An 11,574-nucleotide genomic window follows, 5' to 3' on the forward strand; every position below is an offset into this window, starting at 1 on the left:
CATTCTCGAATCTCTCAGCCGATGGAAGCAACTGGGGAAGGATATGCTGATGCTTAGTCGACTCAACGTCTTTCAGAGCCAGCAACGACCAAAACCAGTGTCGGGTCCAGGTCTGCATACACTGAGACACCTCATACCGATCTCCAGGCTCGACCCCTATTTGTATTCTGTGATCAATGCCAAATCATCACGCCCTGATCTGAAAACATGTGACTCGCTGCCAGGATCACTCACTTCACTGCCAGACCCCCAGCTGCAGCCACAGCCCCCAGCCTTCACTTCACATGTCCCAAAAAAGAGAAATAATAATTATTAGTTTCAGAAATCCTGTCACAAGTCGCTCCGATACCTCCATCATCTGTCCCACTCGTAAGCGGGGCGGCTTGATATCGTGGTAGGCCGGGGGGCCCTCTCGGTGTCCAGAGTGGAGGGACAGATGCTCTGACACCCGTAACAGCTGCTCTATAATTGTGGAGGGTAGATAGCATCAAAAAACAAAAGGGCAATAAAGAAGATCCGCATAGAAACGGCAAATAAAGATCCAAAAAAGAAGACAGAAAGGACAAAAGAAGTTCCTGGGAGAGAAAATCTCAGAACTCACCATCAGAGAGAGTGTGCGAAAAAAAGAGAGGGTAGAAAAGACGGCCGACCACGATTTTTTTTCGATTCTTGAAGGGATTCGAACTGGGGTCCCTCTTTTTGATCCGGACTGCGTGTAGCTGGGTAGGTGGCATGTGGTGAAGGAGTGAATTGAGGCTTTGACGTTGCCCAAACTGTTACGACCTGGTGTTCAGGCATACCCCGTACATAGACTTACTCACCCCCATACTCAATGACGTTCCAGAGTGGCACTCACGATAAAAGTATGCAATGCTCTCATGCCCAACCTCTGGAATATCATTTCTTTGCCTTTGATCCTCTTCACGGCAGCTGAGGAAGAGTAAGCTTCTGCCTCTCGAATATGCAGATCGCAGCGATTGTGTTGAATATGGTCTTGGAACTGACTGCCAATCAACCTCAGACATTCCTTCGAGCATTTTCCCCATTTCGACGTTGTGTATTCTCTTCCAACATCAAAAGTAAGGACTTGGATAAAGGTTGTCGTCGAGTCAAGAGTTGATACCAGCGGCACTAAGCTAGTCCTGTTATGGGAAGATACCTTGATTAGATAATCAGCCAAGACAGAATTGGAGAAGGAGCGGGTCTTGGAGTCTGAATATCAAAAAACATCAGTTCAAGTCAAGCAATGCACACCGCAGCCAGACGATTAACCTTCGAACCAGTACTCCTTCAAAAGGCCGTGCCATGATATGTGAACATTTTTCCATTCATGAAAGAGCAGTCCTTCCCATCTCATGACAGATCGACGCCGGATTGTTGGCCCTCCCGGCGCCACTAATCCTCCCGTCTTCACCGTCGCACCTCAACAACACAAGCCTACCCAGCAGCAGCGTCAAAGAAAACCTAATGAACTTCGCAGGATATGTATGACATGTTACTGGCATCATATTACTCGCACTGACCATACTTAGTTTTGCAGACGGGAGTTGTTCCCTCCGCCAGTGGCTCGGCCTACCTTGAATTAGAAACCCCGCCTCACTACAAGACCGCGTTCCCTTCTCCTCCCTCGACAATAAAACTATCATGCACACTTCATGGCCCAAAGCCACTTCCGAGAACGGCAGCGTTCTCATCAAATCTACAGCTGACAGCATCAGTCAAGTTTGCTCCATTCGCAACTCGAATTCGGCAAGGATACGTTCGCAATTCGACTGAGAAAGACCTGGGACTGCATTTGGAGAATGCTCTGAAAGGAGCCATCATACCAGAGAGATGGCCTAAGAGCGCCTTCGATATTGCTGTGATTGTATTGGAGGGTGAAGAAGATCCAGGCAATGGAGATCGAATAACCGGGGTGGGTTTGTTCAATATGTTAGCTGGCTGCATAAATGTTGCTATGGCGGCTATTGCGGATGCTAGGATTGATTCTCTGGACCTCCTATGTGCAGGCGTCGGCGCTATTGTATCTGGTCCCCTGAAAAAACCATTCAGAGTCCTGGACCCGGTGGTCGCTGAACATGACGAAGTATTATCCATGTGTATGGTTGCATACCTCCCATCACGGGATGAAGTTGTTGAGATGTGGACCAACGGCGCGGTGCCGGCTCAGGGAATCGAAGGTGGCCTGGGATTCGATGAGCTTGTTGACAGTGCCGTTGCCGCAGCTCGTGGAGCGCAGACTGTACTGAAGGATGTCCTGCTTGAATCTTCGAGTCGCGGTCAAATACAGACGAAGCAATCCGTCAATACTGGAACCACCGATACTGAAATGAGAACATGAGATCCTCAACTGTCCTACAGAGGAATATCCGGTCAAACAAAACCCATTGAATACCGGCGTGTTGTCTGGCACATTACAGCCAAACTGCAATTTCGAACAACGGAGTCACCCCAAAGCCATGATTGGACCTATCACATTATCAACATTGAACTTGTCCCTTGGGCGTTGTGACCATTTTCACGTGAAGGTGCCATTTGAGATCGGGCCTGAAATCCGCCAAGACTTGACGAGGAAGATCAGCTTCCTTTTTGCTATCTCATCAGAAAGATCGGGACTCTTCTTCATCCACCGACCTTTTTCGTCTTTTTCTCCTGGTCATCAGTCTTCCACTTCACCCTCTGACGATCGGATATTCTCAAAGTCAGGTCAAGCGCTTGACACAGCTGTCATGGCTCCAAAGACGTCGTCCGATGCGAATGTGCTGTTTCTGTACAGGTGCCTGCAAGCCGCTGGCGGCAAGGTGTGCTCGTCCTTCGTCAGCCTCAAGATTTTATTCTGACACGCTCTCACAGATCGACTACAACATTCTGGCTGCCTCCACCGGATTGAACCTTTCGGCTGCTCGCATGCGGTTTCCAGATTGCGGGACAAGATTGAACAAGAAGGTGGCGATACACTTGACATTCGGGACTCAAAGTTGCCAAATGCTACACCAGACCCCACGAATGGTGCTACACCCAAGAACAGGAAGCGTGCTTCAACTACGGTGGCAGGAAACACCCCCAAGAAGCGGAAGACTGCCCCTGTAAAAACCGATTCCCCCAAGGCCAAGAGCAATATCAAGACCGAGCCCGGTTTGGATGGAACGCAAGATGTATTGCCGACTAAGCGCCAGACGAGGGGCAAAATATTGAGCTTCAAACACCATTTTCACTCTGACGACTCTGGGACCGACGAGGATGCTGGCATCGACAGTGACAAAGAATACGATGTAGTTCCTCGGAAGGTCAAGAGCCAGGCAAGTACCAATTCGCCCACCTCTCCAGAACGACCTGTCAAGATTGGCGGGGCCAGCAAAAAGCAAGCACCCATCGACCAAAAGAATATTCCTCTTAAGACCGAAGTCGATCCCCTGAATGGTCCGGTCAGACCCCTCGAGATTGGACCTCCGAAGAAAGCAGCTGCCGAGTCAGTGCAAAAGACGTCCTCGCTTTGTCCAGCCGACCGACCTATTCCAAGTATCGAGGTTTCACTACCTCTTTCGCCGCAAAAGCAATCACAGGCAAATATTCCCATGTCCCCTTTCTCTAACAGCTCTGATTTTGAAAGTGATGTTGACATAAACACCTTCAAACCGGGGACCATCTTTTCATTTGCAGCCAAGCGGTCTGAGCTCGATGGTCAAGGTTCAGATCACAGTGTGCAGATGCCAAGAGCTTTCCAGGATAGTGACGCTGCAAATGCTCAAGTTGGACGCAATGAATGTCAGGGGCAAGTTGTTCAAAAAGACGAGCCGATGTCTCCTCGAAATGGTGAGCAGTCCGGCGCGCTGAAAACGTTTGAGGTCTTTACTAACAAGGCCTGCTTCCAGGTCAGACGATCCTGCAGCGTTTCAAGGGCTTCTTGACATGGCCGTTGTTGAGCAGAAGTGGAAATGATTGAACAGAGCCAGGGTATTGAATTTTAAACCGTTTACTTGCGTCATGCGTACACATCAACGACTCGCGTGGGGTCTATAGAGCATGGAAGAACGTGACAACCCAGATATCCTAGGGCCCTTGGAGGAGTTGATCTTGGTTACATGTCGTCAATGGCGGTTTGGTGTATCTCTGCGCCAAAGCAAGCTTCCAAACGAGAAGTATGCGACAATGCATCTTGCTATTTTAGGACCAGACAGATGACATCGTCTTCGATATGAGCAGAATAAGCTAAAAACAATCTTATGTGATCACGTTTGAACATCGCTCTTCTCAATTGCAGAAACAAAAACAAGTCATAGACTTGGTTCTGGAAAATATCTTTTCATTTTTTTGATTCTCAGAATTATCCTGGTGATAACTCAAGCGCAGCATTGACTTTTTTAACCCCTCTCTATGTTTCCCGCTGTTGCTGTTCTTTGCACGCATCTGATAATACTGCCGAGGACATTGTGCAAATGATCATTACTCTGTGTGTGCGTGCGTGTGCCAATCTCCTTGCGTCGGCAAGAACAATTTTCCACCTCATGGCACCTTTGAGTGTCACGAACCGAGTTCCTCCTCATACCTCATCAATCATGGTTCAAGACCAAGTCATCGGAACAAGGACATCTAATGTCACCGAAGCGAGTACACATCTTTGCGCACCAGCACTCCTGCCAACAGATGCAGAGATGAGCTGCCTTGTAATCTTCAATGGTCATATGGCCCTGATAGTACCGATACTGGCCGACAACCACACCCTCAAGTCGAGCCATGGCACACTCGAGATGTGTTTCACGACGTAAATTCTCCTCTGCCTCGGAACCGACCTCGCCGTTGGCAGACTCGATCGCTAGATGCACGGCATCATCCTATGACGCCTTGCGAAGCCGCGGTCCGTAGTCTAATGTGACTTGATCGTAGTCCAACACCTCCCAACTCGGGTCGGGGATAAAGTTCGTATGAACGATGGTGCTGTGTGGATGGATGGCGTCGCCCATCACAAAGGGGTTTTCTGATGGGCTTGAGATCTTGAATCGCTTCAGTGCATCTGATTCGGGACTCTCGAATCGGCCGGGGTAGTCACAGATTGTGCCATCGCTGAGTAGAGATGGACTCACGAGCGGCTCATCGTTGTTGGTAGTGGTGTTGGTGCATGGCTCTTCGATCACGGGGCTTGTCACCTCGCAGTCATTGATTGAAGGGCATGTGGATTGTGTGCTGTGGTGGTCTTCCAGACGAGGCTTCTTGGATGCTTGCACATGGTCAGAGTCGTCTGTTTGAGGTCAGTGGATGGTCGAAGACGGGGAGGACTGTGAGACGAAGTGTGCTACTGACCTTCAACATGGTAATGGTCTGATGTTGCATCATCATCAAGGTCAGCAGGGCGCTTTTGCACTGGATGAATGCCATTAGTCAAAGGAGACCATATCGAGGAATGCCCTTCTTACCTTGCATGCCAGTAATGCATGTGTCGAAGACTGGGGTCTTGAGTTTGAGATCGCAATATTGGCTGGAAGGGTCCTCACATTGGCAATCCGAAGCATGCTTGGGTTTGGTAGCGAAGCCCTTGCGAGTCTTGAGAATGCGTAGTCGATTGGAAGCATCCTCGGACTTTGGAGACGGGACCGGGTTCAAAGAGAATCTCTGCTTGTACTCAGAGTTGGTCTCAATGCCTTCGTCAAGATCCATGAGATCATCTTGTTGAGATCCTGAAGTGAATGTTAGCAGAGCCCGATACCAACAGACTTGGATTGACCGAGCTTACCACCAAAGACAATGTCGACTCCTGCGTTGGCAAAGGCGAATTGCACTGCAGACACATTGCCGAGGGTAGATCCAGTCCAGCGATCTCCGGATGAGTCATGCGAGACCTCTTGAGCCGTGGTGAATATGGCTTGGGATCCTTCAGAAGACTGGTCTGAAGGACCTTGACCAGAATGGCAACCGGCATTGAGATCCTGGTTGCTAAACATGGAGTCGTGGCGAGACTTGCGGTTGTTTGTAGGAGTGTCTTGCAGGAATGGTAGTGGCTTTTGACGGGCAGTCACAGAATCAACACGCTTGAAGTTACTGGTGAATATGGTGTCAACAAGACCGCGTTTTCCTGTTGGTTGTGTTAGTGAAGTTCGCACATTGATATTGACGATGTGCCTAATCTTACTCTTCGGCTTTCCCTTGCTGTTCTTTCCATAAAACCACTTGTGGCGGACGTTGGTGGGAAGCATTCCCTCCGGATTTGAGATCGAGTCTCGCATCTCCTGCAGTTCGACTCCGGAGATTTGGTTGACTGCTCCCGTCTGGGAGGCACTGATTTCAGCCATGGCTTGCAAACACTGGTAAGTCTAGGGGACGAAGATTCAGGTGTCAAGAAAACGACAGCGAACAGAGCAAGAAGATGTTATTGGAACATTATCTTTGAAGCGAGTTGAGATTTGAGAATATTTGATCAAAGAAGACATCGAGGCGGTGAGGCAAACTGATGGGAGATGGATTCTGATTCTTGTGGGAGAGGGTGGCTGGGAATGCGATTGAAGCTGGGTTGAATAGAAAAATGTGTATTGAGCACAATATCAAGGGCGAGAGCTGGGTGTTGAGAATGCGGGTTGGAGCAGAATTTTCTTTTATCAATAGGATCAAGTCCATTCGAGGACAATGATCGATGCCATCAATGCTCGAAACCGAATGAAGCAGAAGAAAGAGAGATGAAAGTCCTCGCATTTTGACGACAATGAGGATGACGACTGCAGCTACGAAGAGATCATCCTCGGCGATGTTGGAGGTGGAATGGAGTTCACACATGCGAGGCATACATGTGAGGTGGATGTCGCATGCATGCCGAATGGCTGTGAGATACTGAGCACTCTCAATTCATTCCATAATGTCAAACGACCACCAGATATCAGGAGAAGGATTGAGCTTGCCTGAAGGATTGAGCTTGCCTGTGCTGCAGAACTTGGCTCTTCCTCCCATGGCCACAACCCAGCATTTCCATGATCTGCAAAATTTGACAGACTGAGAACAGATTGAAAAACAAAGATGGAGGTGTAATTAAAGAGAAAGTCCCTTCAAACAAAGTCATGGGTATGACCCACTGTAAATGAATCAAGCTCCAACACCAGATCATAGCATAGCCACAATGCCATATGCACACATGGTACAGTGCTTGGAAGACGGTCGACAGGCCCACAACATATGGCGATGCTGGAAGTTTCAATTTCACAAGGAGCAAACAAGCCCTGAGGGATTCAATTTCAAGTGTAACGGCTAAGCACCAATGACGATATGGTAAACTCGAAAGGTTCGAGGTAGAATACCCATATTTGAGAGATGAGGAAACAGGGGGATTCTCGTCAGGTTTTGATCAGCACCGACAGCATAGTAGATATTCACATACTGTACATGCACACATGCTGTACGAGGACCAGCATTATGGACCCTCAATGCCGCAAAACAAGCCGTGCATTGGAAGCCTGCAACATGCGCAGAACCCTACGTCCTCTGTGGTAGCACCTGGCAGATGAGACACTTTATCAGACTGGGAAAAAGGGATGGTTCACTTCAGGGACCCTTTCAGGTACGTGTCAAGGGCCGAGGGGCGCTTCTCGGCATGTCAACGCGCTATTAGTGCCCCTAAAAGAGCCGAGTGCGAGGCCCGGGCCCTCTGGCGGCTGACCTAAACAGCCGTTAACTGGTGGCCTCCACGATTATAGTGGGCTTGGACGTGCTGGGCGCTGGTAGTCTGCTACTAACAACCTTGTACGCAGATCAATTCAACACCCTGGAACTTGGAACCATCCTGTCGTCCCTTGAACTGTGGCCACTCTAAAGTCCTCTACAATATTTCTGATCAGCCACCACCGACCTTTTTGTGACTACCTTCTTTTGTTATTGTCACTGATATCCTTCTCGTTCTCTCCGACGCTCCTCCCGTTCATCTCTTCGAAATTTAATACTTGTCTTCTCTCCGACGCTTCTTTCACGCCAACCTATTGAACCACCCTTTTCGGACGGTCTGCCTAGTCTGACATTGGCAGAAGATGTTAATAGCTCGATCGCGACTTTTTCCTTAATATTCTTTCTCTCCTTGGTCTCAAGATGAGGACACCCTCACCTACACACTTCCGGACATGGCCGCTTCGGCTCACGCGGATTTTGCCCTGGGCGTTGGCTGCGCTGTTGGTCATGTCACACTCTACATCTGCGGCGGATAAGACTGCATCAGACTACTATGTCAAGTCCCTTCCTGGGCAGCCTGATGGGCCGCTCTTAAAAATGCACGCAGGGTGCGTTCGACCCTATCTGCTCTTCAATTATGCCAGCTGACATCAAGATAGCCATATTGAAATCACCCCCGAACATAACGGACACTTGTTCTTCTGGCATTACCAGAATCGACACATTGCCGATCGATCGCGAACCGTTATCTGGCTCAATGGTGGACCGGGCTGTAGTTCAATGGACGGTGCGCTGATGGAATTGGGCCCATACCGTGTGCAAGAGGGCGGAAAGCTTAGGTACAACGAGGGATCCTGGGACGAGTTTGCCAACCTCTTATTTGTCGACAATCCCGTCGGCACAGGCTTCAGCTACGTCAACAGTGACAGCTATTTGCATGAGCTGCAAGACATGGCCGATCAATTCGTCATCTTCCTGGAAAAATGGTTTGCGCTGTTTCCCGAATATGAGAACGACGACATCTACTTTGCTGGCGAATCCTACGCCGGTCAGCATATCCCCTATATTGTACGAACCTTATTGCAGCGGAACAAGCGAGCGAGAGCAGCCGGGAAGAAGACATGGGATATCCAGGGCTTGCTTATCGGCAATGGTTGGATCGCCCCTTCAGAGCAATACCCTGCATACCTGCCTTTTGCTTACGAGGAAGGTCTCATCCAAGGCGGCACTCCCAATGCACAAAGGGTTGAATCGGCACAGGTCAACTGCCTGGCAGAACTAAGCAAACCCGGTGGGACTGAAAAGGTTGACATCAGCATCTGTGAAAGTGTGCTTTCGGTGATTCTGGACGTCAGCAAGGCGGATGGCAAGTGTTTTAACATGTATGACGTTCGTTTGAAGGACGACTGGCCATCATGTGGTATGGCATGGCCTCCTGACCTGACCACTGTGACGCCGTGGCTGAGGCAACAGGACGTCGTGGATGCTCTGCACATCAACCCGGACAAGCGGACTGGCTGGACCGAGTGTTCTGGTGCCGTATCGTCTGCATTCCGAGCTAGTCACTCGAAACCCAGCGTCGACTTCTTGCCTGAGATTCTCGAGGCTGGAGTCCCCATTCTCCTTTTCAGCGGAGCCAAAGACTTGATATGCAACCACAAGGGGACAGAAGATATGATCAGCAATATGAAATGGGATGGCGGCACTGGGTTCGAATTGTCTCCTGGTGTCTGGGCTCCGAAGCGCGACTGGACGTTTGAGGGCGAGCCCGCAGGCATCTATCAGGAGGCACGAAACCTCACGTATGTGCTCTTTTACAACGCCAGCCACATGGTTCCGTTTGATTGGCCTCGCCGAAGCCGAGACATGCTGGACCGGTTCATGGGAGTGGACATTGCGAGCATCGGAGGCACACCGGCCGATAGTCGCATAGACGGCGAAAGGGCAGGCAGCGAGACGAGTGTTGGGGGTCATCCCAACAGCACGGTGGCGATTGAAGACGGCAAGCAAAAGTTAAAGGACGCAGAGCTCAAGGCATACTATCGCAGCGGAGAAGCGGCGCTAGTGTTTGTACTGATTGCGGCGGCACTGTTTGGATGGTGGGTCTGGCGTGGTCGCAGAAAAGCTCGTGATCAAGGCTACATCAGTGTGCCCCTTGCCAATGGGTTCAAAGGCCGAGACGTGGAAGCGGGAGATTTTGATGAAAATGAACTGGACAATCTCCCCAGTTCACGGCGACGAGACATGGAAGCGAATCATTACGACCTCGCCTCCGACAGTGAGGATGAAGACAAGGGATCTGGGGTTGCACGGAAGAACGAGCGATAAGTCTACTGTGGTCTCCCTGTCTCACGCTTCGCCCAAGTTGAGGTTGGAAGGGACGATTTGTAATTTAGTCACTGTTTAAGCCGGCGCAGGGTGGAGGAGTCGAGGACTAGACTCTGGCCAGGAGGTCATGTTGCCGCACGATGACGCTACAGAAATGAGTAGATTTGCCCAAGCACGTACGGAGTAGTACTACAGAAGGTACTAATCTTTATTGCATTTGGTATTTGCGCCGAAGTGTCGGGATCTTGGTCTCATCTGAAGCCACTTGGCCCTCGTGTTTGGGGAAGACATTTACGTATAGCGGCCAAGGGGGGGACGAGGAGGGGGGTTCTTTCTACGGAAGGAATAATCCGTCTTGGCAGTTCGTGTTCTTGGGTCTGATGCAATTGCTCAGATTTGCTCCAAGTACGATTCCTTACTGAGCTGGTTAGCTACGTACCTATGCATTTCTCGCATTGATGAGCCCAGGTGCCTCAGAAATAACTCGCAAATTTCTGGTGAAATGTTCGGCTTGGATGAAGTCATAAACGTCGTGGTCCTATGCATATACTTTTGACTATGGTGGAGATAAGTACGTGGATGTGCAGTTGAGTTGGGAACTCAATTTATTATTATTGGGACAAGGGAACACACCTATGAGCCTACTCCTCTACGGAGTACATCACACCTACCTAACAAGGTCAAGTGAAGAAACTCTCGGCCCCTCGGCAATAGCCCCGCCTCTAAGTACTCTGTACGGAGTAGATATCAAGTTACCGAGTGGGTTCCTGCACCTCTCCCAGAGACTCCATGGTGGCTGCTGTAGGGGTTTTTCATCTAGAGTTTGTCGGTAAGAGTGTCGGGGATTAACTAAGGCGAATAACAATCCTCGACCTCCTGATTCCATTGCTCCAGAAAAGTTGCAAGCTGGCGAGCTCTGTAACCTCTAGTCAGGTCCTATTGCTTGGGGAGCAGGACTCTTGTGGCGCAAGTATAGAATTTAGGTCCTTGGGTAGGTCTTCCTTTTCAGGAATACGGCCCTGCCATGCCCAGCCATGCCCCATGTCTTGTAAATCCCCCCCAATAACAGCCCGAGGGCCCCTCGGCCACCCATGCAGACACTCCAGGGTCTTGACCACAGCGCTCTCCCTTGGCATGCTATTATTTTGCCTTTGATGTTCACTGAGTACATACAGCTGTCACTGACTGTCAGTTGTCATTGGCATCATGGCATTCACACAAAGTTCGGATATGATATTCGCCTTTGTAGTTCACAGTGCGATCCTGTTCTCGTATCGAGCCTGAGATCTCCAGATCCCCGATCTCTACGACGATCATCGATCATGTTGCAAAGCGATTTGTCCTTCAGTTCCAATGCCATGCACACATGCACGCGGCTCGGGGAATGAGCCTCAGATTTTAGCCTCATCGACATGTTCTGTTGACCCACTGCTGTCGCTTAATCTCGTTTCCATTGATCATTGCCTACAAGGTCTGCGAACACTGTACGCAGACATTGAACGTATCCAGTTTAGTAGCAGTATGTAAATTCTGACTTTTTGTTGTAGAGAGTTGCTCACCAAGTCTCTTGACTCAAACTCAACTCTCCAGCCACAACTCTCTGCCAAC

At 49.8% G+C, this 11,574-nt stretch overlaps 3 protein-coding genes across 3 annotated transcripts; 2 read left to right on the forward strand and 1 right to left on the reverse strand.

The window, feature by feature from the left end:
- Nucleotides 1-1,355: 1,355 nt before the first annotated feature.
- Nucleotides 1,356-3,943, forward strand: PV10_04762 (uncharacterized protein; the record flags this gene model as incomplete). The annotated part of the gene is made up of 4 exons (XM_016369341.1): nt 1,356-1,485; nt 1,533-2,273; nt 2,854-3,813; nt 3,873-3,943. 4 exons carry the CDS (start codon nt 1,356-1,358, stop codon nt 3,941-3,943), a joined length of 1,902 nt encoding a protein of 633 aa, XP_016225129.1.
- An 814-nt stretch (nt 3,944-4,757) lies between these two features.
- PV10_04763 (uncharacterized protein) lies at nt 4,758-6,284 on the reverse strand (the record flags this gene model as incomplete). The annotated part of the gene is made up of 5 exons (XM_016369342.1): nt 4,758-5,236; nt 5,299-5,358; nt 5,412-5,672; nt 5,729-6,067; nt 6,125-6,284. 5 exons carry the CDS (start codon nt 6,282-6,284, stop codon nt 4,833-4,835), a joined length of 1,224 nt encoding a protein of 407 aa, XP_016225130.1. The 3' UTR covers nt 4,758-4,832.
- Nucleotides 6,285-7,783: 1,499 nt separating this feature from the next.
- Nucleotides 7,784-10,147, forward strand: PV10_04764 (uncharacterized protein). The gene is made up of 2 exons (XM_016369343.1): nt 7,784-8,246; nt 8,298-10,147. The coding sequence occupies exons 1-2, from the start codon at nt 8,059-8,061 to the stop codon at nt 9,964-9,966; spliced, it is 1,857 nt and encodes a 618-aa protein (XP_016225131.1). The 5' UTR covers nt 7,784-8,058; the 3' UTR covers nt 9,967-10,147.
- Nucleotides 10,148-11,574: the final 1,427 nt, after the last annotated feature.

The sequence above is a fragment of the Exophiala mesophila genome (assembly GCF_000836275.1).
Source record: "Exophiala mesophila strain CBS 40295 unplaced genomic scaffold supercont1.3, whole genome shotgun sequence".
In the NCBI taxonomy this organism is placed as follows: Eukaryota; Fungi; Ascomycota; class Eurotiomycetes; order Chaetothyriales; family Herpotrichiellaceae; genus Exophiala; species Exophiala mesophila.